Source organism: Nerophis ophidion, linkage group LG28 (genome assembly GCF_033978795.1).
Source record: "Nerophis ophidion isolate RoL-2023_Sa linkage group LG28, RoL_Noph_v1.0, whole genome shotgun sequence".
Taxonomy (NCBI): domain Eukaryota; kingdom Metazoa; phylum Chordata; class Actinopteri; order Syngnathiformes; family Syngnathidae; genus Nerophis; species Nerophis ophidion.
The window spans coordinates 12,976,881-12,999,946 of record NC_084638.1 but is presented as its reverse complement, the minus strand read 5'-3'; the positions used below and the strand labels follow the sequence as shown (position 1 = coordinate 12,999,946).

General features: G+C 41.0%; 2 protein-coding genes across 2 annotated transcripts in view; one reads left to right on the top strand and one right to left on the bottom strand.

Annotated features, from left to right (window-relative positions):
* LOC133545570 (gastrula zinc finger protein XlCGF26.1-like) overlaps positions 1 to 23,066 on the bottom strand; it is a 384,938-nt gene that overhangs the window by 86,645 nt on the left and 275,227 nt on the right. The gene's annotated exons all lie outside the window — the stretch shown is intronic.
* On the top strand, positions 1,912 to 13,086 carry LOC133545582 (zinc finger protein 391-like). Its single transcript, XM_061891315.1, has 3 exons — positions 1,912 to 2,556; positions 5,137 to 5,391; positions 10,711 to 13,086. The coding sequence occupies exons 1-3, from the start codon at positions 2,433 to 2,435 to the stop codon at positions 11,871 to 11,873; spliced, it is 1,542 nt and encodes a 513-aa protein (XP_061747299.1). The 5' UTR covers positions 1,912 to 2,432; the 3' UTR covers positions 11,874 to 13,086.

Genomic DNA, 23,066 nt, shown 5'->3' with positions numbered 1-23,066 from the left:
GGAACTCAAAGTAAAGCCGCTGCTCCTTCACATCGAGAGGAGTCAGATGAGGTGGTTCGGGCATCTGGTCAGGATGCCACCCGAACGCCTCCCTAGGGAGGTGTTTAGGGCACGTCCAACCAGTAGGAGGCCACGGGGAAGACCCAGGACACGTTGGGAAGACTATGTCTCCCGGCTGGCCTGGGAACGCCTCGGGATCCCCCGGGAAGAGCTAGACGAAGTGGCTGGGGAGAGGGAAGTCTGGGTTTCCCTGCTTAGGCTGTTGCCCCCGCGACCCGACCTCGGATAAGCGGAAGATGATGGATGGATGGATAGAAGTTTGGAGTGTCAGGCCAACCCAATATAGCACATCATCCCACAGAGATTTACTTTGCATACATTCCTAACTGTTAATTTTGTTTCTCTTTCACAGAACGAACAAGTGTGGTCATAAATTGCAAAACAACATCCTAAAACTATTTTAAGTGGTCAATTTTGGTTTTTTGTATGTGTGTGTGTTTTTTTTATGAACACTTCTGCCATTGGAAGAATGGAAACTTTCAAGTTATGAGTATTGTTTATTTTGTTCCAGAGAAAATACAGCAAATAAGAAAAAGTAAAGAGTTGTCTAATTTCAGAGTTTCAAATTTCTAATATTGTGTCCATCCACCAAAAATCCCAAAAAAAGGACATAAAAGAGTTCTGAAAAAAATGATATGCTGTATTTAGAATATTTTAAACTAAAGCCTTTAATATATGTTTAAATATTTTCATCTATTTGCAGTTCGTACTTAATGAAATCTTTAAAAATTACAATACTTTTATCACTCAATAAGTGCTTCAGCGACCAAATGCCTTTTTCAAACCATTAGGGTTGCCAACACCCAGACTTTGAAATAAGGGACATCTCGCAGGCGGTTGGAACATTTTTGGTGTCCCTTATAGAATTTGGGTGTCCCCTATTTCAGTCCAGTCATGAAAAAATTATTAGAAAATGCTTTAAAAACACCAACATGCTTAGAAAAATAAACTTTACACCTCCACTAGACCACTGTTGCACTTACTGTAAGTCCTATTCATACCATAATCACAAGAATATTGTATTCTTCAACCATACATTTATTTTTTTCAAAATGTGCAAAACATAGGGGGAAAAAAATAAATGAAAAACAAACGGGATGGGTGCTGGTTAAAAAAGGAACACTTACAAGAACAAGAAAGAAAGAAAGGTCCGCACACACACCGCCACAGCAGTGTGGAAAAGAGCGCTTGCTAGAAACGTCATACTTAAATAAAATAAATCCCGATCAATGTAAAATGTGCAAAAAAGAAAATGTGCAATTTCTTCAAAAACATTTGCCATTAAACAGCTGACACACAAGGACCAAACAGAAAGGTTGATAATACGGATGTTAACAATGTCCATGTAAGACAAAAATCAATGCCCGTTAATGCACTTCATGGAGTGTTAGGGCCAGGGGACGTCCTGGTGATACTTCTGATTGGTAATAAAGAAAAGAAGAACAATAGGAAAAACACAGCCTGTTGTAAAAATAAATTAATTAATTAATAAAAACAAACAAACAAACAATACATATATATATATATATATATATATATATATATATATATATATATATATATATATATATATATATATATATATATATATATAAGTTGTGTTACACAGAACAGGTTTGTTTACTTCTTACTCTCAAATCTTTACTAACTTTATATATATATATACTATATATATATAGTATATATATATACATATACTATATATATATATATATATATATATATATATATATATATATATATATATATATATATATATATATATATATATGTCAATTAAAATAAAAATACATTACAATGCTTAGTCACTCACCTCTTTGTTCCCCCAGGGAAACTTTCTGCTGCTCTTCCTGCGGCCACAAAGAGCGGTCCTAGTGCCCTCCATGTATCCTAACCGCCATTGAACAAATAAAAAAAAGACGAACGACGAAGCCAAGTTGGAAGTGGTCCATTGAAAAGTTGATAGTGCGACCTCCTGTACTGTAGAATGTAGTATGGACCATAGGACAGGACGAAGAAGTCCCGTTAAGAAGCTGTGGAGGCCTAAGATGCTCTACTAGTCTGCTGGAAATCCAAAGAAGACGAAGGAGTAAAAAGCAAAATGGCGTTTGACAGAGAAGGCCTAAACGTGGCCACTGGCCATTATTGTTTCTCTATTTGTATTTAGTGCATACATGTACGCATATATGTCGTGTAGTAGATGGAACATTTTTGTCATTGTTTGTATCCGGATACATTAGTCTGAGCGCACTTTATCGCGTCTTGTGCTAGTTAGCTTAGCTTGTTAGCTGCTAACAAAGAGACGCGGACGTTATCAACACATCGCTAAGTAGAGATCAAATGTGAGTGTAAAGTGTTGTGATTGTGTGAAAATGTGCGAAAGAACCATAGCAAAGTATGAGGAGGAACGTTGTCCTACAAAAGAGGAGAAGGAGCGACAACATCAATTACTGGACGCTGTTTTCAAGAAACATCAAGTTGTGTTACGCAGAACAGGTTTGTTTACTTCTTACTCTCAAATATTTACTAACTTTATATTTCATTATTAAAGCTTTTATTCAATAGGGAGATGCTTTCTCTTGTGGGGATGATGCAATGCTTTGATTTAGATTCTTCATGAAAACGAGACAGTTTGAGGTTGATGTTCCTCTCATTTTGGAACAATGAGTGATTGACTGATTGAAGGAGTTATGAGACGTTTGCATAGAAAAGGGTACACTTTCATCACGGTACACATTCACTGCTACAATAAAGCCTGAGCCAGTTTCAGTTGAAATATTTCTTTAACTCACACAGAACACAGTACTATGTAGAAAGTAAAGGACACAAATACTGCTAGAAAATACAATTCAAAAAAAGTAAAAGGCTTTTTCTATTCCCAGTTACAACCTAAAATGTATTTTCAAAGCAGCTTTGAAGGAAGTAAGGGATTAACACTCCTTTATGGCTATTGATAGGGAGTTCCACATTTTGGTGGTAAGACAGGCAAACAAATTAGAACCTTTTCTGGGGTGAAATCTAGGTTGAATGTAATGTGTACAACTACCTCTGGTGTTTAAATAGTGAATATATTTTGAAGTATCTAATCAGGTTTATGGGTATTTTAGTAGTACGGTGTATCTTGTACACCAAACCAACTGCAAGAAGATGTACTCTGTTGGCCACCAAGAGCCTCCCCACGTTAAGGAAATGGTTGGCGGAAAGGTGAGCCTGAGATGGACGGTTGAGTAGAAACCCAATCGTTTTGTTTTGGGCTGTCTGGTGTTTGTTTTTCAGGGCTTTTAAGGCATCACGGTACCAAACATGAACTCCGTAGTCAAAGTGGGGTTAAATGAGCGCTTGTGTTAGAGTCTTACATGTATTTCTACCCACCAGCATGGTAATCCTACCATGTAAGAACTAGGGTTGTACTGTATACCGGTATTAATACAGTACCACAATACTAATTAATCATATTTGGTACTATACCGCCTCTAAAAAGTACTACTTGTATGATTACATCAATATTTGTTGGCATCACATCTTCTTTCGCTTAAAAAAATGTATGTTATGTTTATAAACAGGAAATATGTCCCCGGGCACATGAGGACTTTGAATATGAATATGATCCTGTAACGACTTGGTATCAGCTTGATACCCAAATTTGTGGTATCATCCAAAACTAATGTAAAGTATCAAACACCAGAAGAATAAGTGATATTTACATTTTAACAGAAGTGTAGATAGAACATGTTGTAAGACAAAATAGGCAGATATTAACAGTAAATGAACAAGTAGATTAATAATCCATTTCCTACCACTTGTCCTTAATAATTTTGACGCAATAATAGAATATAAATGACACAATATGTTACTGCATATGTCAAACGACTAAATTAGGAGCCTTTGTTTGCTTACTTACTACTAAAAGATACATTGTCTAGTAAGTTCACAATTTTATTTAAGGACAAACTTGCAATAAGAAACATATGTTTAATGTACCCTAAGATTTTTTATTTAAAAAAAGACAATAATGCACTTTTTTGTGGTCCCTTTTATTCAGAAAAGTATCGAAATACATTTTTGTACAGGTCCCGTTACCAAAATATTGGTATTGGGACAACACTAGTAAGAACAGAATTCCTTGGTTGATTCTTTGACTACTTTAGTAGTCATTTTTTCACTGGAGGGATTAGTCTCTATGATGCAGTCAGTATAGGTAATCTCAGTTTTGTTTGTTATAATATTGTCCCCCACTTTGACTGTGAAGTTATTTACTTTTCTGAGGTTAGGAATTGACCCAAACACATGTGTACTTGGAAGTACGGAGCGAGTTTTAATTTGCCAGTTTGTCATTGAAAGTCTTGCTAGTGTAGGTCTTTAGGATTGTAGCTTTGCTTGTTTTGTGGCCGCCAGCCTCTGTTCTATGTTCTTTATGGGTACAGAAAATGATGGAATGATGACTTAAGCCGCATACAGTAGTTCCTTTTGTTGTGATCTTAGACTGGTCAGAAGTACCAACAAAGTCTATGAAGGTTTAAAAGGACTCACTCACCCTAGTAGTTTGCTTAATGAGCTAAGTGAGACAATGTTGGTGGCACAGCTTAGTGAAGGTTTTAAAAATGGGTGCATCCTTTCGGGACATATCTGTGTTCCAGTCCCCAAGAAGATGTAAACATGTATCAAGTTGTTTACACAAAACTCACACACTCACCAAATACATTTTATACTGTAATCAAATGTAATTAAAGTAATAATTGTACTTCCTGAGTCTGACTTACATGCATCAAAGAGTAAAAGTAAACATTTATGTTTAATAACCAAAATAGTCAACACTTGATTTATTAAAAGAACATAAAGGTGACTGACTTTCCTTCAGCGTGTCGTAGATGGTCTCCAATTCCTAAAGGGGATTTGTTGATGGAGATACTCCATAAAACACCACATAGTAAAACATGTTTTTGGTAAAAGTTCCCTTTGGCCCAGCCAACAAAATGACCACAAAAATGTATTTTGCATGATAACAAAAACATACCATGAATGTTTTTTTAAGTGATTTTGGAATTAGATTTTTTTATTTACTTATTTACCCAACAGACGTCCCGCAGCCCTCCCACATTAAAGAGGAAGAAGATGATCCACAGTTCCCCCACATTAAAGAGGAAGAGGAGGATCGACAGCCTCCCCACATTAAAGAGGAAGAGGAGAAAGTGTGGATCACTCAGGAGGAAGAGTGTCTTCTAGGACAGGAGGAGGCTGATCTCAGCAAGTTTCCACTGACTGTTGTCTCTGTGAAGACTGAAGAGCATGAAGACAAACCACCTGAGTCCTCACAGCTTCATCACAGTCCAAGTAAGCACAACATCCACATATCATTTTATTCTCAGGGCATTCAATCCATCACAACTGGACTCTTCACTTTGTCTTAGAAGACCTTTGTCCTCTCATCCAAGTAGGCTTCATCACTTCATGCTCATAGACTTAAAGTCTTAAATTTAATCACTGGAAGTTTGAGGGGAACTGCTCTTTTTTGGGGTGGATTTTTTTCTATCGTTCACAATCATTATAAAAGACACGACAATCGATATATATTTTTTAAATCACATTCTAACTCATAAATGTAAATAAAAGTCCACATGCAATGGAGCCAATGGGAGGTCCTCTATAACCATCCAGAAAGTGCCAACAATACTCCATTTGCATTTCGTGGCTTGAATACCAACCAAGTATTAGTGATATTGTTATTATAAGTGCTAACGCAGACAAACTATTTATAGCTTGTGTGTCTATGTTGACATCACCGGCTGGTGAGCTCCTTCCTCGCCTCGATGCTGGTGAAAGATTATTCCAGATCATGAATCATGCCTCTCACCTGCATAATAGAAAGATGAGGACATACTCTGACAAGTTGGTAACCTTTGACAGCCAATTTAGACCCAGCAATGGCGAACGACACAAAAAGACGCTGGGCTTCACCCCCCTTTTCCGTGCGATTATTATGAGTCGTTCTTTATCTAAACGGGAATATAACAAGATTCTATCAGTCTGCCACACAGTGACAGCAGACCTTGTACAGTAAGTGATGTTTTATTATGTACGTTGGCTCTCAGGAAGTCTGCAGTGTGTAATATTCAGTGATGTTGTTAAAAAAAAAAGAAAGAAAAAAAAGCGAACGTCGTGATGCGTTTTTGAAATTACTGCGCAAAAATACGTAAATCCTACATGTTTAAAAAATGTATCTGGTTCTAAATGACATATATACCTACTGCATGTACATAAAAAATATTGGAGGTGTTTGGATGCTTTTTAAGTTCTTTTTAGGCAGAATAATGCGACTCTAATAGCCTCTATAGTAAGCAGACTTTTGATCGCATTTATTTACTATTTAGAATGCATAAAAAAGAAAAACATGTGGTTTTGACTGGCAAAATATATAAAAGTGGGGTTCCCTTTTTAATGAAGTGAAGTATATTTATTTAGCGCTTTTCTCTAGTCACTCAGAGTGATTTACATAGTGAAACCCATTATCTAAGTTACATTTAAACCAGTGTGGGTGGCACTGGGAGCAGGTGGGTAAAGTGCCTTGCCCAAGGACACAACGGCAGTGACTAGGCTCAAACCTGGAACCGTCAAGTTGCTGGCACGGTCGCCCTATCAACCGAGCCACCCTGGCCTCATAATGTATTAAATACTATCACAATCTCATACAAATCGTAAATACATCCTAGAAATGTCTCACTAATTCCATGAACAATATTTTTTATTTAGGAACTTTCTAATTTAACGTGTTTCTATCTACACTTCTGTTAAAAATGTAATAATCACTTATTCTTCTGTTTTGTTAAAATGTAAAAAGCACTTGTTTTGTTGTTTGATACTTTAAATTTAAGAGCTTTAGCAGGGTTTCTGTGGATCTTTAAAAAGCATTAAAAGTCATTCAATAGACTTTGCCTAAATTAAGGGCTTAAATGGTATTAAAAAGCATTAAATACGATGTCCAGAGGCATTAAAATATTCATGCAATCATACGCCAGGACCGATAGTAATGAAAATAAACCTAATAACTTAATTTTTGCCGTCATCAATACATTGCTATGTTTATGTGTTTCCTCCTTGGTCTGTGGATTTTAAACTGGACTAAGAGGTCTCACTCTGTGCATCGCTCTCAGCACCTGAGCATGTTTATTCCACAGTAGACTTACATGAACAAAGTGAGCTTCTTGTCACTCATTCACAATCTTTGTTTCGGCTACTTGCAATTCTCCTCCACACATGTTCCTGTGTGCAGTAGTGTTAGCGACACTCACTTTAATGTCGGAGATGGAAATAGTCATTTTAATACAACGCTGTTGTAGAGTACCCCATATAGTTGCCCAGGATATGCCTGTTATATAATTATTAAATTTTGGACCTTATAGAATCAGTGTGTTTTCGTCCATTTGTGTCAAGGAGGTGAAATTAAGTCTGAAAACCTTTTGACAAGTTGAATTCATGTCCATTAGGACTTTTCAAAGTGTAAAATACCATCCACCTTAAACAGATTTTTTTACTTTGAAAGTAAATTAGATCATTTATTTAGTGTTTATGCATGACTTCCTGTCCCACACGAGCAGATTTTAACTCAATTGAACCGCCTCGTTGTGTCGACCACTAAATATAGAAGACAGGTGGTGGAAACTGACACATTGACTTGAAAACAAAAAAACGTGGCGCCACCGTTTCACATCCAGTGGAAACCCCAGTTACCCTTACAAATGTTACAATAACGAAACTTTACTTCGGGTTCAAGGCACAAATATAAAGGAAATACACTTTCAACCCACAACACTCACAGTGAGCAAACTCGACCACAAGATGGCGTCATAGCAGAGACAACAATACAGAATACAGATTTACACTGTAAACAACCTAATCTTTTTTCGAAAATTATACATCAATCAATCAATTAATCAATGTTACTGACATTAAAATTACAGGGGGCGCTGGAGCCTATCCCAGCTGCACTCAGGCAGCAGGGAGCTTATCGCAATATACAAACCCCATTTCCATATGAGTTGGGAAAATGTGTTGGATGAAAAAATAAACGGGATACAGTGATTTGCAAATCATTTTCAACCCATATTCTATTGAATATGCTACAAAGACAACATATTTGATGTTCAAACTGATACACATTTTTTTTTTGCAAATAATCATTAACTTTAGAATTTGATGCCAGCAACACGTGACAAAGAAGTTGGGAAAGGTGGCAATGAATATTGATAAAGTTGAGGAATGCTCATCAAACACTTATTTGGAACATCCCACAGGTGTGCAGGCTAATTGGGAACAGGTGGGTGCCATGATTGGGTATAAAAACAGCTTCCCAGAAAATGCTCAGTCTTTCACAAGAAAGGATGGGGCGAGGTACACCCCTTTGTCCACAACTGCGTGAGCAAATAGTCAAACAGTTTAAGAACAACATTTCTCAAAGTGCAATTGCAAGAAATTTAGGGATTTCAACATCTACGGTCCATAAAATCATCAAAAGGTTCAGAGAATGTGGAGAAATCACTCCACGTAAGAAGCATGGCCGGAAACCAACATTGACAACATCCAGAAACTCCGCCGGCTTCTCTGGGCCCGAGATCATCCAATATGGACTCATGCAAAGTGGAAAAGTGTTCTGTGGTCTGACAAGTCCACATTTCAAATTGTTTTTAGAAATATTCAACATCGTGTCATCCGGACCAAAGGGGAAGCCAACCATCCAGACTGTTATTGACACAAAGTTCAAAAGCCGGCATCTGTGATGGTATGGGGGTGCATTAGTGCCCAAGGCATGGGTAACTTACACATCTGTGAAGGCACCATTAATGCTGAAAGGTACAGACAGGTTTTGGAACAACATATGCTGCCATCTAAAGGCCTACTGAAATGAGATTTTCTTATTTAAACTGGGATAGCAAGTCCATTCTATGTGTCATACTTGATCATTTCGCGATATTGCCATATTTTTGCTGAAAGTATTTAGTAGAGAACATCCACGATAAAGTTCACAACTTCACCGGAAGTAGCAGACGATGTGCGCGTGACGTCACCGGTGTGAGGGCTCCTTACATCCTCACATTGTTTATAATGTGAGCCACCAGCAGCAAGAGCAATTCGGACCGAGAAAGCGACAATTTCCCCATTAATTTGAGCGAGGATGAAATATTTGTGGATGAGGATATTGATAGTGAAGGACTAGAAAAAAAACACACAAAAAAACACGCGAGGGCAGTGAGAGCGATTCAGATGTTTTTAGACACATTTACTAGGATAATTCTGGAAAATCCCTTATCTGCTATTGTGTTGCTAGTGTTTCAGTGAGATTAAATAGTACCTGAAGTCGGAGGGGTGTGGCCACGGGTGTCTTGACGCCATAGTCTCTGAGGGAATAGTCCCGGCAGCTGCATGGACGGCGCAAGCTCGGCTGATCCCCTGTAAGAGGCGACTTTATACCACAATTTTCTCACCCAAAACTGTCGGTTGACATGTGGTTGGGATCCATGTTTGCTTGACCGCTCTGATCCATAGTAAAGCTTCACCTCTGGTGGCTAAAGTCTAAAATCTTCCCACCTCCATCGTTCTACTTTGACTTCTCCATTAATAATTGAACAAATTGAAAAAGATTCAGCAACACAGATGTCCAGAATACTGTGTAATTATGCGATTAAAGCAGACTACTTATAGCTTGGATCGGGTTGGAAAATATTGTCCACTACAACCGGTGATGTCAAACGCACGCGTCATCATACGCATCATCATACCGCTACGTTTTCAACACGACACTTCGCGGAAAATTTTTAATTGCAGTTTAGTAAATTAAAAAGGCCGCATTAGCATGTGTTGCATGTTAATATTTCATCATTGATATAAAAACTGCGTGGTCGGTAGTAGAGGGTATCAGTAGGCCTCTAAGCGCCATATTTTTCATGGACGACCCTGCTTATTTCAGCAAGACAATGCCAAGCCACGTTCAGCACGTGTTACAACAGCGTGGCTTTGTAAAAAAAAGAGTGCGGGTACTTTCCTGACCCGCCTGCAGTCCAGACCTGTCTCCCATGGAAAATGTGTGGCGCATTATGAAGCGTAAAATACGACAGCGGAGACCCCGGACTGTTAAACGACTGAAGCTGTACATAAAACAAGAATGGGAAAGAATTCTACTTCAAAGCTTCAACAATTTTTTTCCTCAGTTCCCAAACTTAATTGAGTGTTGTTAAAAGAAAAGGTGATGTAACACAGTGGTGAACATGCCTTTTCCCAACTACTTTAGCACGTGTTGCAGCCTTAAATTCTAAGTTAATTACTGTTTGCAAAAAATGAGTTTGAACATCAAATATCTTGTCTTTGTAGTGCATTCAACTGAATATGGGTTGAAAAGGACTTGCAAATCATTGTATTACGTTTATATTTACATCTAACACAATTTCCCAACTCTTATGGAAACGGGGTTTGTCGACTTTAGGCCATATTGCCCATCCCTGGTAAAAAATTTTCTTATTTTCCTTTTTATAATATTATAAAGAGCAGTGTGTTTGTTTTCAGGCCAATTCATATAATCACTTGGTTTTTTTTAAGTTAATGTGAACTTACTAACTGAATCTGGACATTTCTCAAGCATGTTTGTCATTTTGTGTCCTCCAGACGTCTGTGAAGAACAACTTCTGCCTGAAAAACAGGAGGGTACCTTCGGGATGGTGAAAGAGGATCCATCAAAGAGGAAGACCAGGTGCCACGGACCCTCTGGCGTCTCCTTTTCCTCTTTGACACAGACCTTTCCCTGTAAAAAGGAAGAGGAAGACTCACTGACGCCCTACATTAAAGAGGAAGAGGAGGAACACAACATTAGTAAGGAGGGAGAGCATATTGAAGGACTGGAGGAGTTTCAAGTGACTGGTGTCCCTGTGAAGAGTGAAGATGATGAGGTCAAAGTTAAAGGTGAGGAGAGGGGAGGGGGGGAGCCTCCAAGCAGCAGCTCAACACAACACATGACAACAGAAGCTGATGGAGACCACTGTGGAGGATCACAAGCAGACAAGCTCTTAGCTCCACTATCAGATAGTGAGGACACAACGTCACACTCTCCTGACACTGATGATGAAGACTCTAAAGATGATAAGACATGTCACACTGACAACACTCACTTCAAATGTTCTCACTGTGACAAAACCTTTAAATACCATTGTCATCTGAAAACACACACAAGAAAACACACTGGAGAAAAGCCTTTTATATGTTCAATATGTGGTAAAGGTTTTGTAAAAAGTCACAATTTGAAAGTACACATGAGAACACACACTGGTGAAAAACCTTTTATCTGTTCAATCTGTGGTAAACGTTTTGTTGTAAGTCACAATTTGAAAGTGCACATGACAACACACACTGGTGAAAAAACGTTTTTCTGTTCAACCTGTGGTAAAGGTTTTACACTAAGTCAATGTTTGAAAGTACACATGAGAACACACAATAGTGAAAAACCTTTTTCCTGTTCAACCTGTGGTAAAGGTTTTACACACAGTCAACATTTGAAACGACATGCGAGAACACACACTGGTGAAAAACCTTTTTCCTGTTTAACCTGTAGTAAAGGTTTTACACACAGTCATGATTTGAAAGTACACATGAGAACACACACTGGTGAAAAACCTTTTACCTGTTCAACCTGTGGTAATGGTTTTACACAAATTCAGACTTTGAAAAGACACAAGAGAATACACACTGGTGAAAAACCTTTTTCCTGTTCAGTCTGCAACAGAAGCTTTTGTGACCGATCAAACTTTGCAAGACACATGGGAACACACTCATGAGAGAAAGTGTTGAGTTGCAGTGTGTGTGGTGAAAGATTCTCTTATAAGAAGCAGTGTAAGAAACACAAGTGTGCTGGTGAGAACAGCAGCAGCAAATGAAACTGCAGGATTTAAATTAAACTGTCAAGACTTTAATGTTGACTTTCTAACAACATCAGCAATATAACATGTGTGACATTGTTGTTTGTGTAACAATCTTTTTAATATGCTTGTACATTTATAGATTACATAGTTTGAAATATGAAAGTATTACATATTCGTATTTCTTATTGTTAATTATCCCATAGATTAGCACCTTTATATGATATACATATTTACTGGGGGCTTCACGGTGGCAGAGGGGTTAGTGCGTCTGCCTCACAATACGAAGGTCCTGCAGTCCTGGGTTCAAATCCAGGCTCGGGATCTTTCTGTGTGGAGTTTGCATGTTCTCCCCGTGAATGCGTGGGTTCCCTCCGGGTACTCCGGCTTCCTCCCACTTCCAAAGACATGCACCTGGGGATAGGTTGATTGACAACACTAAATTGGCCCTAGTGTGTGAATGTGAGTGTGAATGTTGTCTGTCTATCTGTGTTGGCCCTGCGATGAGGTGGCGACTTGTCCAGGGTGTACCCCGCCTTCCGCCCGATTGTAGCTGAGATAGGCGCCAGCGCCCCCCGCGACCCCGAAAGGGAATAAGCGGTAGAAAATGGATGGATGGATGGCATATTTACTGGTTCACATCTGAAACATCTTCTGGACCACTTCAGGGAGCATATTGTTATTTACTTTATACATCATTTGAACAGTTGTCTTTTATTCACTTTTAAAATGTGTGACCTTATGAATAATTTGTTGGGACTCTATAATCTATTTTATTAATTATTGTTATTAGTTTGTATTATGCTGATTGTGTTGTGATTGTTTTTTATGTATGTCCCCAGACCTTTATGCAATATAAAAGTGAGAGAAAAGGGCAGATTTTTTTTTTTTTTCTGGAAGGATGGTTTTGTTTTTACAAACTTACATTTGTTGATATATAAAATAAATCCAGTATTGTGTTTTAGACATTTTTTATGTTTTTTTTTTCCTTTTTTAACATCCCAAAACAACATCAAAATCAGTCAAAGTTTGGAGTGTCAGGCAAAAGCCAATATTGTACATCATCCCACAAATATTTACTTTGTATACATTCTTAAAATAAAAATGTTTATTTTGTTTCCCTATCACAGAACGAACAAGTGTTGTCTTCAATTGCAAAACAACATCCTAAAAATTATATTAAGTGGTCAATTCCTTCTTATTTTCTTAAATGAACTCCTCTGCCTTAGGACGAATGAAAACATTCAAGTTATGAGTATGTTGTTTTTTCAGAGAAAATACAGTAACGAAGAAATAATAAATGATTAAATAGAATGATAAACTGTAATTCAAATATTTTGAATGAAAACCTTTTTAATTTTTTTAATAGTTTTTATTTGCAGGTCGTACTTAATTAAATCTGCAAATAATAACATACTTTTATCACTCAATAAGTGCATCAATGACCAAATGTCTTTTTCAAACCATTGCTGTTCAAAGATGGATTTGTTTCTCATTTTAATATAAGAACAATTCCATAGTGGAGTATTGTGTGTGATGAAGTTGTGTTTGTAAATCAGTTTCCAGTATAACAACACTTGCTGGTAGGGATGGGTACTGTTCACTTTTAATTCCATGTTTTATGTGTTATATATGTAAATATATTGTGTGTTTTTATTTTGCCAACATGGTAGAATCACATGATAGGCAGGTTGTATAATTTTTTTCTGTCACCTTGAGGAAATGGCATAAAGAGGAAGATGACAATATAATGTCACTTGGACAATAATGTACAGAACAGAGGAGATTTTTATTTTTGGTTTTAGGCGATTCTTTTTTAATCATTATTATTTCACAAAACCTCTCCATTATACAGCTAATGATTTCTGGTAGCTGGTTAAAAGGAAATGGAAGTGGATAAGGAGGGCATTTATGAGGAAGGTATGGACATGGATAGGACTAGAGGGGAAGGAGGAAAGAAGGGGAGAGGAGGTCATTAAGGAAAGGAGGTAAAGGATTATGGCAGATAATTGCAAGATTATATATACCCTATTTCCCTTAATAGCCGCCGGGGTGCTAATTAATTTAAAACCTCTTCTCACTCATGCGCTTATTCAAAGCATGCAGTAAAAGTAAGCAGGCGCTAATAATTTCAAAACCTCTTCTCACCCCTGCGCTTCCCAATGGCACGCAGTAAAAAATGTAGTGTGATTAAAAAATATATATATATTCTGTGTCCGCGGCCCGGTGTTTGGGGACCACTTCTCTACAGCATGTCATCGCGCCCACTTTTACACCATGCTGTCTGCGTGCCGGCCGGATGCATGCATTTCGCTGCTTATTATACGAGATTGCAATGCATACTTGGTCAACAGCCATACCTTTTACAATGATGTTTGTGATATAAACTACTTTAAAACTCTTACTAATATGCGCCAGACTCTGTGAACCAACACCAAGCACATTTCTGGAGGGCATTGGCTCTGTAGCACATTATAAACGCAGCATAGGGATTACCCATAATGCTGTGCATCCGGGACTCTTGGCTATATTATACACCCCGCCCACCTCAACCCACGCACTGAGGAGGAGGGGGGGGGGGGCGTAGTGCGAGCGGATGTGTGGTGTAGCCATGAGTCATGGATGCATTGCATTCTGAGTAGGTGTTGTGTTGCAATTGTGGTGTGTTGCAGGGCCGATGTTCTCCAGAAGTGTGTTTGTCATCGTTTAATGTGGGTTCGCGGAGTCTGGCGCGTATTGGTAGGAGTGTTGAAGTTGTTTTATATCACAACCATTAGTGTAATATGTATGGCTGCGGAACAAGACCCCTGACTTACACACAGTAATAGCAAAAAAACTACTCTGCCGTTTTGAAAATGACAGCAGGGGAAACGTCACTCGTGACGTCACAAATTTGACCCGGCGGTAAAAGTAAGCATGCGCTTATTAATTTGAGGAGCGAGTTATACCTGGCAGTGATTCATTGAGGAGCGAGTTATACCTGGCAGTGATTCAAGGCAAGTGCATATTACATTCCCGGCGGCTCTTCAAGGTAATACGGTAAGTTTATGTCAGATCAAGACATGAAGGATATTAGTTTAATGACACTGGTTAAGGGATTAAAGAAGGTTATTGGAGAGGTGGAGATGGCCAAAGTGCTAAGGGACGGAAGTATTTTGATCAAAAGTAAAAATGGAGCGAAAAAGAACAAAAGCAATGCGATTGCAAAAGCTGTGCAATAAGATAATAAAGGAAAGAAAGGAAGTGGCAAAACGAAAGGGGGCTAGAGGAGTCGTGACATGAATCCCATGAGGAGAAGATTTGGAAGATTTGGAAAGAGAAATAAGAAGGGGAACTGTCACAATGATGAAGAGATTGATGCCATTTAGAAACTTGGAAAAGATGGAGAGCGAATCTGTGTAAGTGCAGTTTGTCGTGGAAGTTCTCCCAGAAAGAATCATGATAGGGTTTTTAAGCTTCTACGTTCAAGCTTACGTTCCACCTCCAATACGATGTTTCAAGTGCCAACACCAAGTAGTGTTGGCACATAGTAGTGTGTGTCATGCTAAGATGAGATGTGGAAGGTGTGGAGGGCAGCATGAATATGAACAATGTGGAAGTCATGAACAGATCAAGTGTTGTAACTGTGGGGAATCACACAGCAGCTTATGGGGGCTGTGTCTTTGGGAAACAAAAGTACAGCAAATGAGAGGAGCATACGTAATAAACTGTACAGAACAGGCAAGAAATTAGACTGAGAAGATCAAAATAATGGTGACCTGGAACAATTTAGGGAAATTACCGACATGACATTAAAGCAGTGGTTATCAAACTTTTTTTTGTCATCCCCCACTTTGGACAAGGGGGAGTTTTCAAGCCCCACCTGCCCCCATCGCCACAACAGAACGCTAATGCCAAGCTTAACATTTTAAAATGTATTGAACATCAAGTAACATTCAAGTCAGGGTTTCCCACACATTCATTTATTTTTGGCGGCTCGCCACGAAAGAATTACGGCCGCCACAGATAAAAAATAAAATAAAAAATTCGGCTTTTGACCCGCTTGACCGCTCATAAAAGCAGTGGGACTCTGTCTGTGAATGGAGCTTGTAGTTAAATATTATATAAATATGTAAATATGATATAAATATGTACATAAAGTGTTGTAATTATATTCCAACTCCGCGTTCTTCTTGGTCATTGCCACCGCAAGAATATAATAATAAAAAAATGTTTTTAAGTGAAATTCCCTCCCGTTCCTCGCGCCCCACCTGTCATGTCTCTATTCCCCACAGGTGGGGCCCGCCCCACACTTTGAGAAACGCTGCATTAAAGGAAGTGGATATAAATCCATATATTGAACAATTAAATACAGATATTACAAAGTGTATAATGGAAGCAGCCAAACGGAGCATACGGAGGAGTAGAATCGGGAAAAGAAGGAAGATGGTGGACACAAGCGTGCACAGACGCAATAAAAGAACGTAATAAAGCATTTAGAATATTGAGAAAAACACATCATTTTCAAGATATGACCCAATATAAAAGGCACCCAGCTAAAGTAAGGTATGTTATTAAAAAGAGGAACAAAGACTATTGGAGAACATTTCGTAAATCACTAACTTCCAAAGACATGCACCTGGGGATAGGTTGATTGGCAACACTAAATGGTCCCTAGTGTGTGAATGTGAGTGTGAATGTTGTCTTTCTATCTGTGTTGAAACTGCGACGACGTAGCGACTTGTCCGGGGTGTACCCCGCCTTCCGCCCGATTGTAGCTGAGATAGGCAGCAGCGCCCCCCGCGACCCCAAAGGGAATAAGCAGTAGAAAATGGATGGATGGATGGATAAAACTACTCCTTTAAGCCAAGTGTGGGGAATGATCAAGAACATGTCAGGAATCAGAAGTCAACATGAACATCATGTGATGAAAGATGGGACACGGTGTGTGGTAGAAAATAAAGAAAAAGCAGAACTTTGAGCAAAAACTTTTTTTAAAGTGCACAGTAATGATAATTTGAGAAATGAAGAAAAAGAAAAGAGAGAAGAAACAATAGTTTAAATATTGGGGAAATTATGAAAGATAATGATGATGGCTTTAGCAACACTATGGATATGACATTTTCTTTGAATGAAATGGTTCCAAAATTGAAAAAGGTTAAAAATACGACGCCAGGGAGTTATCAAATGATTAAAAACTTAGGTAGCATCGGCAAAGAAGTGGTCTTTAAATTTTATAACAGGTTATATGAAGAAGAAAAATTACCAGCTGAGTGGAAAACAGCAGTAATAATTCCAATATGCAAGCCAGGGAAAGACCCGGAAGAGGCAGGAAATTATAGGCCAATAGCATTGACCTCAAATTTGGGCAAAGTAATGGAAAACATGATTAATGAAACACTTGTATATTATTTAGAGTCAAAAGAAATAATAAAAAACTACCAAAGTGGTTTTCGCAAAGCAAGAAACACAAACGACCCAGCAGTGCAGCTGGAAGAGGAAATTAGAAAGGGACAAATAAATAAAGAAAGAATAATTGCTGAGCTGCTACCTTACTCCTCTCTGAGCTGCTACCTTACTCCTCTCTGAGCTGCTACCTTACCGTGGTAGAGGAGTTTGCGTGTCCCAATGATCCTAGGAGCTATGTTGTCTGGGGGTTTTCATGCCCCCTGGTAGGGTCTCCCAAGACAAACAGGTCCTAGGTGAGTGATCAGACAAAGAGCAGCTCAAAGACTTCTATGGAATTACAACGAAATGAACCCAGATTTCCCTCGCCCGGACGTGGGTCACCGGGGCCCCGCTCTGGAGCCAGGCCCGGAGTTGGGGCACGATGGCGAGCGCCTGGTGGTCGGGCCTGTTCCCATGGGGCCCGGCCGGGCACAGCCCGAAGAGGCAACGTGGGTCATCCCTCCAATGGGCTCACCACTCATAGGAGGGGCCATAGAGGTCGGGTGCATTGTGAGCTGGGCGGCAGCCGAAGGCAGGGCACTTGGCGGTCCGATCCTCGGCTACAGAAGCTAGCTCTTGGGACGTGGAACGTCACCTCACTGGGGGGGAAGGAGCCTGAGCTAGTGCGCGAGGTAGAGAAGTTCCGGCTGGATATAGTCGGACTCACCTCGACGCACAGCAAGGGCTCTGGAACCAGTTCTCTCGAGAGGGACTGGACCCTCTTCCACTCTGGCGTTGCCGGCAGTGAGAGGCGACGGGCTGGGGTGGCAATTCTGGTTGCCCCCCGGCTCAAAGCCTGTACGTTTGAGTTCAACCCAGTGGACGAGAGGGTAGCTTCCCTTCGCCTTCGGGTGGGGGGACGGGTCCTGACTGTTGTTTGTGCTTACGCACCAAACGGCAGTTCAGAATACCCACCCTTTTTGGGTACACTCGAGGGAGTACTGGAAAGTGCTCCTCCGGGTGATTCCCTTGTCCTACTGGGGGACTTCAACGCTCATGTTGGCAACGACAGTGAAACCTGGAGAGGCGTGATTGGGAAGAATGGTCGCCCGGATCTAAACCCGAGTGGTGTTTTGTTATTGGACTTTTGTGCTCGTCACAGTTTGTCGATAACAAACACCATGTTCAAACATAAGGGTGTCCATATGTGCACTTGGCACCAGGACACCCTAGGCCGCAGTTCCATGATCGACTTTGTAGTTGTGTCATCGGATTTGCGGCCTTATGTTTTGGACACTCGGGTGAAGAGAGGGGCGGAGCTTTCTACCGATCACCACCTGGTGGTGAGTTGGCTGCGATGGTGGGGGAGGATGCCGGACAGACCTGGCAGGCCCAAGCGCATTGTGAGGGTCTGCTGGGAACGTCTGGCAGAGTCTCCTGTCAGAGAGAGTTTCAATTCACACCTCCGGGAGAACTTTGAACATGTCACGAGGGAGGTGCGGGACATTGAGTCCGAGTGGACCATGTTCCGAACCTCTATTGTCGAGGCGGCTGATTGGAGCTGTGGCCGCAAGGTTGTTGGTGCCTGTCGTGGCGGTAATCCCAGAACCCGTTGGTGGACACCAGCAGTGAGGGATGCCGTCAAGCTGAAGAAGGAGTCCTATCGGGTTCTTTTGGCTCATAGGACTCCGGAGGCAGTGGACGGGTACCGACGGGCCAAGCGGTGTGCAGCTTTAGCGGTCGCGGAGGCAAAAACTCGGACATGGGAAGAGTTCGGGGAAGCCATGGAAAACGACTTCCGGACGGCTTCGAAGCGATTCTGGACCACCATACGGCGCCTCAGGAAGGGGAAGCAGTGCACTATCAACACCGTGTATGGTGCGGATGGTGTTCTGCTGACTTCGACTGCGGATGTTGTGGATCGGTGGAGGGAATACTTCGAAGACCTCCTCAATCCCACCAACACGTCTTTCTTTGAGGAAGCGGTGCCTGTGGAATCTGTAGTGGACTCTCCTATTTCTGGGGCTGAGGTCGCTGAGGTAGTTAAAAAGCTCCTCGGCGGCAAGGCCCCGGGGGTGGATGAGATCCGCCCGGAGTTCCTTAAGGCTCTGGATGCTGTGGGGCTGTCTTGGTTGACAAGACTCTGCAGCATCGCGTGGACATCGGGGGCGGTACCTCTGGATTGGCAGACCGGGGTGGTGGTCCCTCTCTTTAAGAAGGGGGACCGGAGGGTGTGTTCCAACTATCGTGGGATCACACTCCTCAGCCTTCCCGGTAAGGTTTATTCAGGTGTACTGGAGAGGAGGCTTCGCCGGATAGTCGAACCTCGGATTCAGGAGGAACAGTGTGGTTTTCGTCCTGGTCGTGGAACTGTGGACCAGCTCTATACTCTCGGCAGGGTTCTTGAGGGTGCATGGGAGTTTGCCCAACCAGTCTACATGTGCTTTGTGGACTTGGAGAAGGCATTCGACCGTGTCCCTCGGGAAGTCCTGTGGGGAGTGCTCAGAGAGTATGGGGTATCGGAATGTCTTATTGTGGCAGTCCGCTCCCTGTATGATCAGTGTCAGAGCTTGGTCCGCATTGCTGGCAGTAAGTCGGACACGTTTCCAGTGAAGGTTGGACTCCGCCAAGGCTGTCCTTTGTCACCGATTCTGTTCATAACTTTTATGGACAGAATTTCTAGGCGCAGTCAAGGCGTTGAGGGGTTCCGGTTTAGTGGCCACGGGATTAGGTCTCTGCTTTTTGCAGATGATGTAGTCCTGATGGCTTCATCTGGCCGGGATCTTCAGCTCTCACTGGATCGGTTCGCAGCCGAGTGTGAAGCGACCGGAATGAGAATCAGCACCTCCAAGTCCGAGTCCATGGTTCTCGCCCGGAAAAGGGTGGAGTGCCATCTCCGGGTTGGGGAGGAGACCCTGCTCCAAGTGGAGGAGTTCAAGTACCTAGGAGTCTTGTTCACGAGTGGGGGAAGAGTGGATCGTGAGATCGACAGGCGGATCGGTGCGGCGTCTTCAGTAATGCGGACGTTGTATCGATCCGTTGTGGTGAAGAAGGAGCTGAGCCGGAAGGCAAAGCTCTCAATTTACCGGTCAATCTACGTTCCCATCCTCACCTATGGTCATGAGCTTTGGGTCATGACCGAAAGGATAAGATCACGGGTACAAGCGGCCGAAATGAGTTTCCTCCGCCGGGTGGCGGGGCTCTCCCTTAGAGATAGGGTGAGAAGCTCTGCCATCCGGGAGGAGCTCAACGTAAAGCCGCTGCTCCTCCACATCGAGAGGAGCCAGATGAGGTGGTTCGGGCATCTGGTCAGGATGCCACCCGAACGCCTCCCTAGGGATGTGTTTAGGGCACGTCCAGCTGGTAGGAGGCCACGGGGAAGACCCAGGACACGTTGGAAAGACTATGTCTCCCGGCTGGCCTGGGAACGCCTCGGGATCCCCCGGGAAGAGCTAGACGAAGTGGCTGGAGATAGGGAAGTCTGGGCTTCCCTGCTTAGGCTGCTGCCCCCGCGACCCGACCTCGGATAAGCGGAAGATGATGGATGGATGGATGGAAGAATAATTGCAGTATTTTTTGACATACAGAAAGCGTATGATATGTTGTGGAAACAGGGGTTGCTGATGAAACTAAATAAAATTGGAATTAGAGGAAGAATGTACAGATGGATTAAAGACTTATTAACAATTAGAACATTATTAGTAAAAATAGAGAATGAATATAGCAGAGAATACAAAGTGGAAAATGGGACCCCGCATGGGAGTATAATAAGTCCAGTACTATTTTCCATCATGATAAATGAAGTTTTGAGTGAAGTGAAAGGGTTAATGGAGGTGGCATTGTTTGCTGATGATGGAGTGATGTGGAAGAGAGGTAGAAATACAAATTATATAGAAAAGAAGATTCAGAAAGCGGTAAATAATGTTCAAGACTGGGGAACGGCTTGAGGTTTAAGATTCTCTGTTGAAAAGTCAAAAGTCTTAAATTTTAAAAAGAGGAAAGTACGAAACAAGCTCCAAATAAAACTCTATGGAGAAAATGTAGAAGAGGTACAAGTATTTAAATATTTAGGAATATGGTTTGATAAAAATAGGAACTGGTCAACCCATATCTGCAAAATAATGGAGAAAAGTAAAAAGGTGTTAAATATAATGAGGGCTTTGAGGGGTAAAGATTGGGGGGCTGATAGGTTGACATTGAAAACGATATATATCACTTTAATTCCATCTGTTATTGACTACGGATGCATTATTTATCAATCTGCTTCAAAAACACTACTTGGGAAAATAGACCGGATCCAGTTGTGGAAGTACTAAATCAACTCCAGTGGCAGCATTACATGTAGAAATGAACGACAAACATTTGGACATGAGGAGGGATCAACTCTCAGCTGTTCATTGGGCAAACTTAAAAGGATCCAAGCAAGGACATCCAACCCGTCAAGTCCTACTCAACTGCCAAGAAAAAGAGAAGAAAAAAATGAATAGTTTTGGGTGGATAATAGGAGATATATGTATCAAAGCACAAATTGACAATATTAAAGTTAGCCCTACAGTACCAATACCTGCAATACCACCGTGGATGTATGACAACCCAAAGGTAAACATGCAATTACTGAAGAATAGAAATTTAAATAGTTACCAGATAGAACAATGGATTGAGGAAATGTTTTTTGACAACATCATGATATACACAGATGCATCAAAAACTATAAATAGTAAGGTAGGAGCTGCTGCAGTTATCCCACAAGGAAATATAGTGTTAAATAAAAGAATCAGTGATAAACTATCTGTTTTTACGAGGGAATTGGTAGCGATTCATATGGCAGTTAACTGGATAGAGGAAAACAAAGCAAGGAAAGTAGTCGTGTGCTCGGACTCCAGCAGTGCTTTGATGAGCATAAAAAGCATAACATCAGAAACAAGACAAAATATAGTTTATGAAATAGTTCAGGCAATCTACAGGATAAATAAAGCGGGAGGTGTGGTAACATTTCTTTGGGTTCCTGCTCATGTAGGAGTTGTGGGGAATGAGTTAGCTGATAGATACGCAAAACAAGCAAGCACTAAAACAGAAGTAAACATGGAGATTAAGCACAGTAAAGAAGAAGTGAAGAATATCTTTAAGATAGAACACAATAAAAAGTGGCAAGATAATTGGAATAAGGAAAGGAAAGGTGGAGAGTATTACAAAGTCCAGAGGAGAGTAGGTGTCATGAGAGGAGGGGGTAGAAATAGGAAAGAAGAAGACATTATTACTAGAAGGAGATTAGGCCATACATATCTAAATAGTTCACTAAAATTGATAGGCAAACATACTACAGGGCTGTGTGATTTTTGCCATCAAATAGAAAATGTTAACCATGTTTTAATACAATGTAGGAAATACAATAGAGAAAGAGAAATACTGGAAAATAAGTTAGCAAAATAAATGTTTAGGTTAGAAGTGGAAGGTATATTAGGATGGTATTCAGAAAACATAAGATATAAAGCATATTTAAAAACACTGGGGGGGGGGCGCTGGCGCCTATCTCAGCTACAATCGGGCGGAAGGCAGGGTACACCCTGGACAAGTCGCCACCTCATCGCAGGGCCAACACAGATAGACAGACAACATTCACACTCACATTCACACACTAGGGCCAATTTAGTGTTGCCAATCAACTTATCCCCAGGTGCATGTCTTTGGAGGTGGGAGGAAGCCGGAGTACCCGGAGGGAACCCACGCATTCACGGGGAGAACATG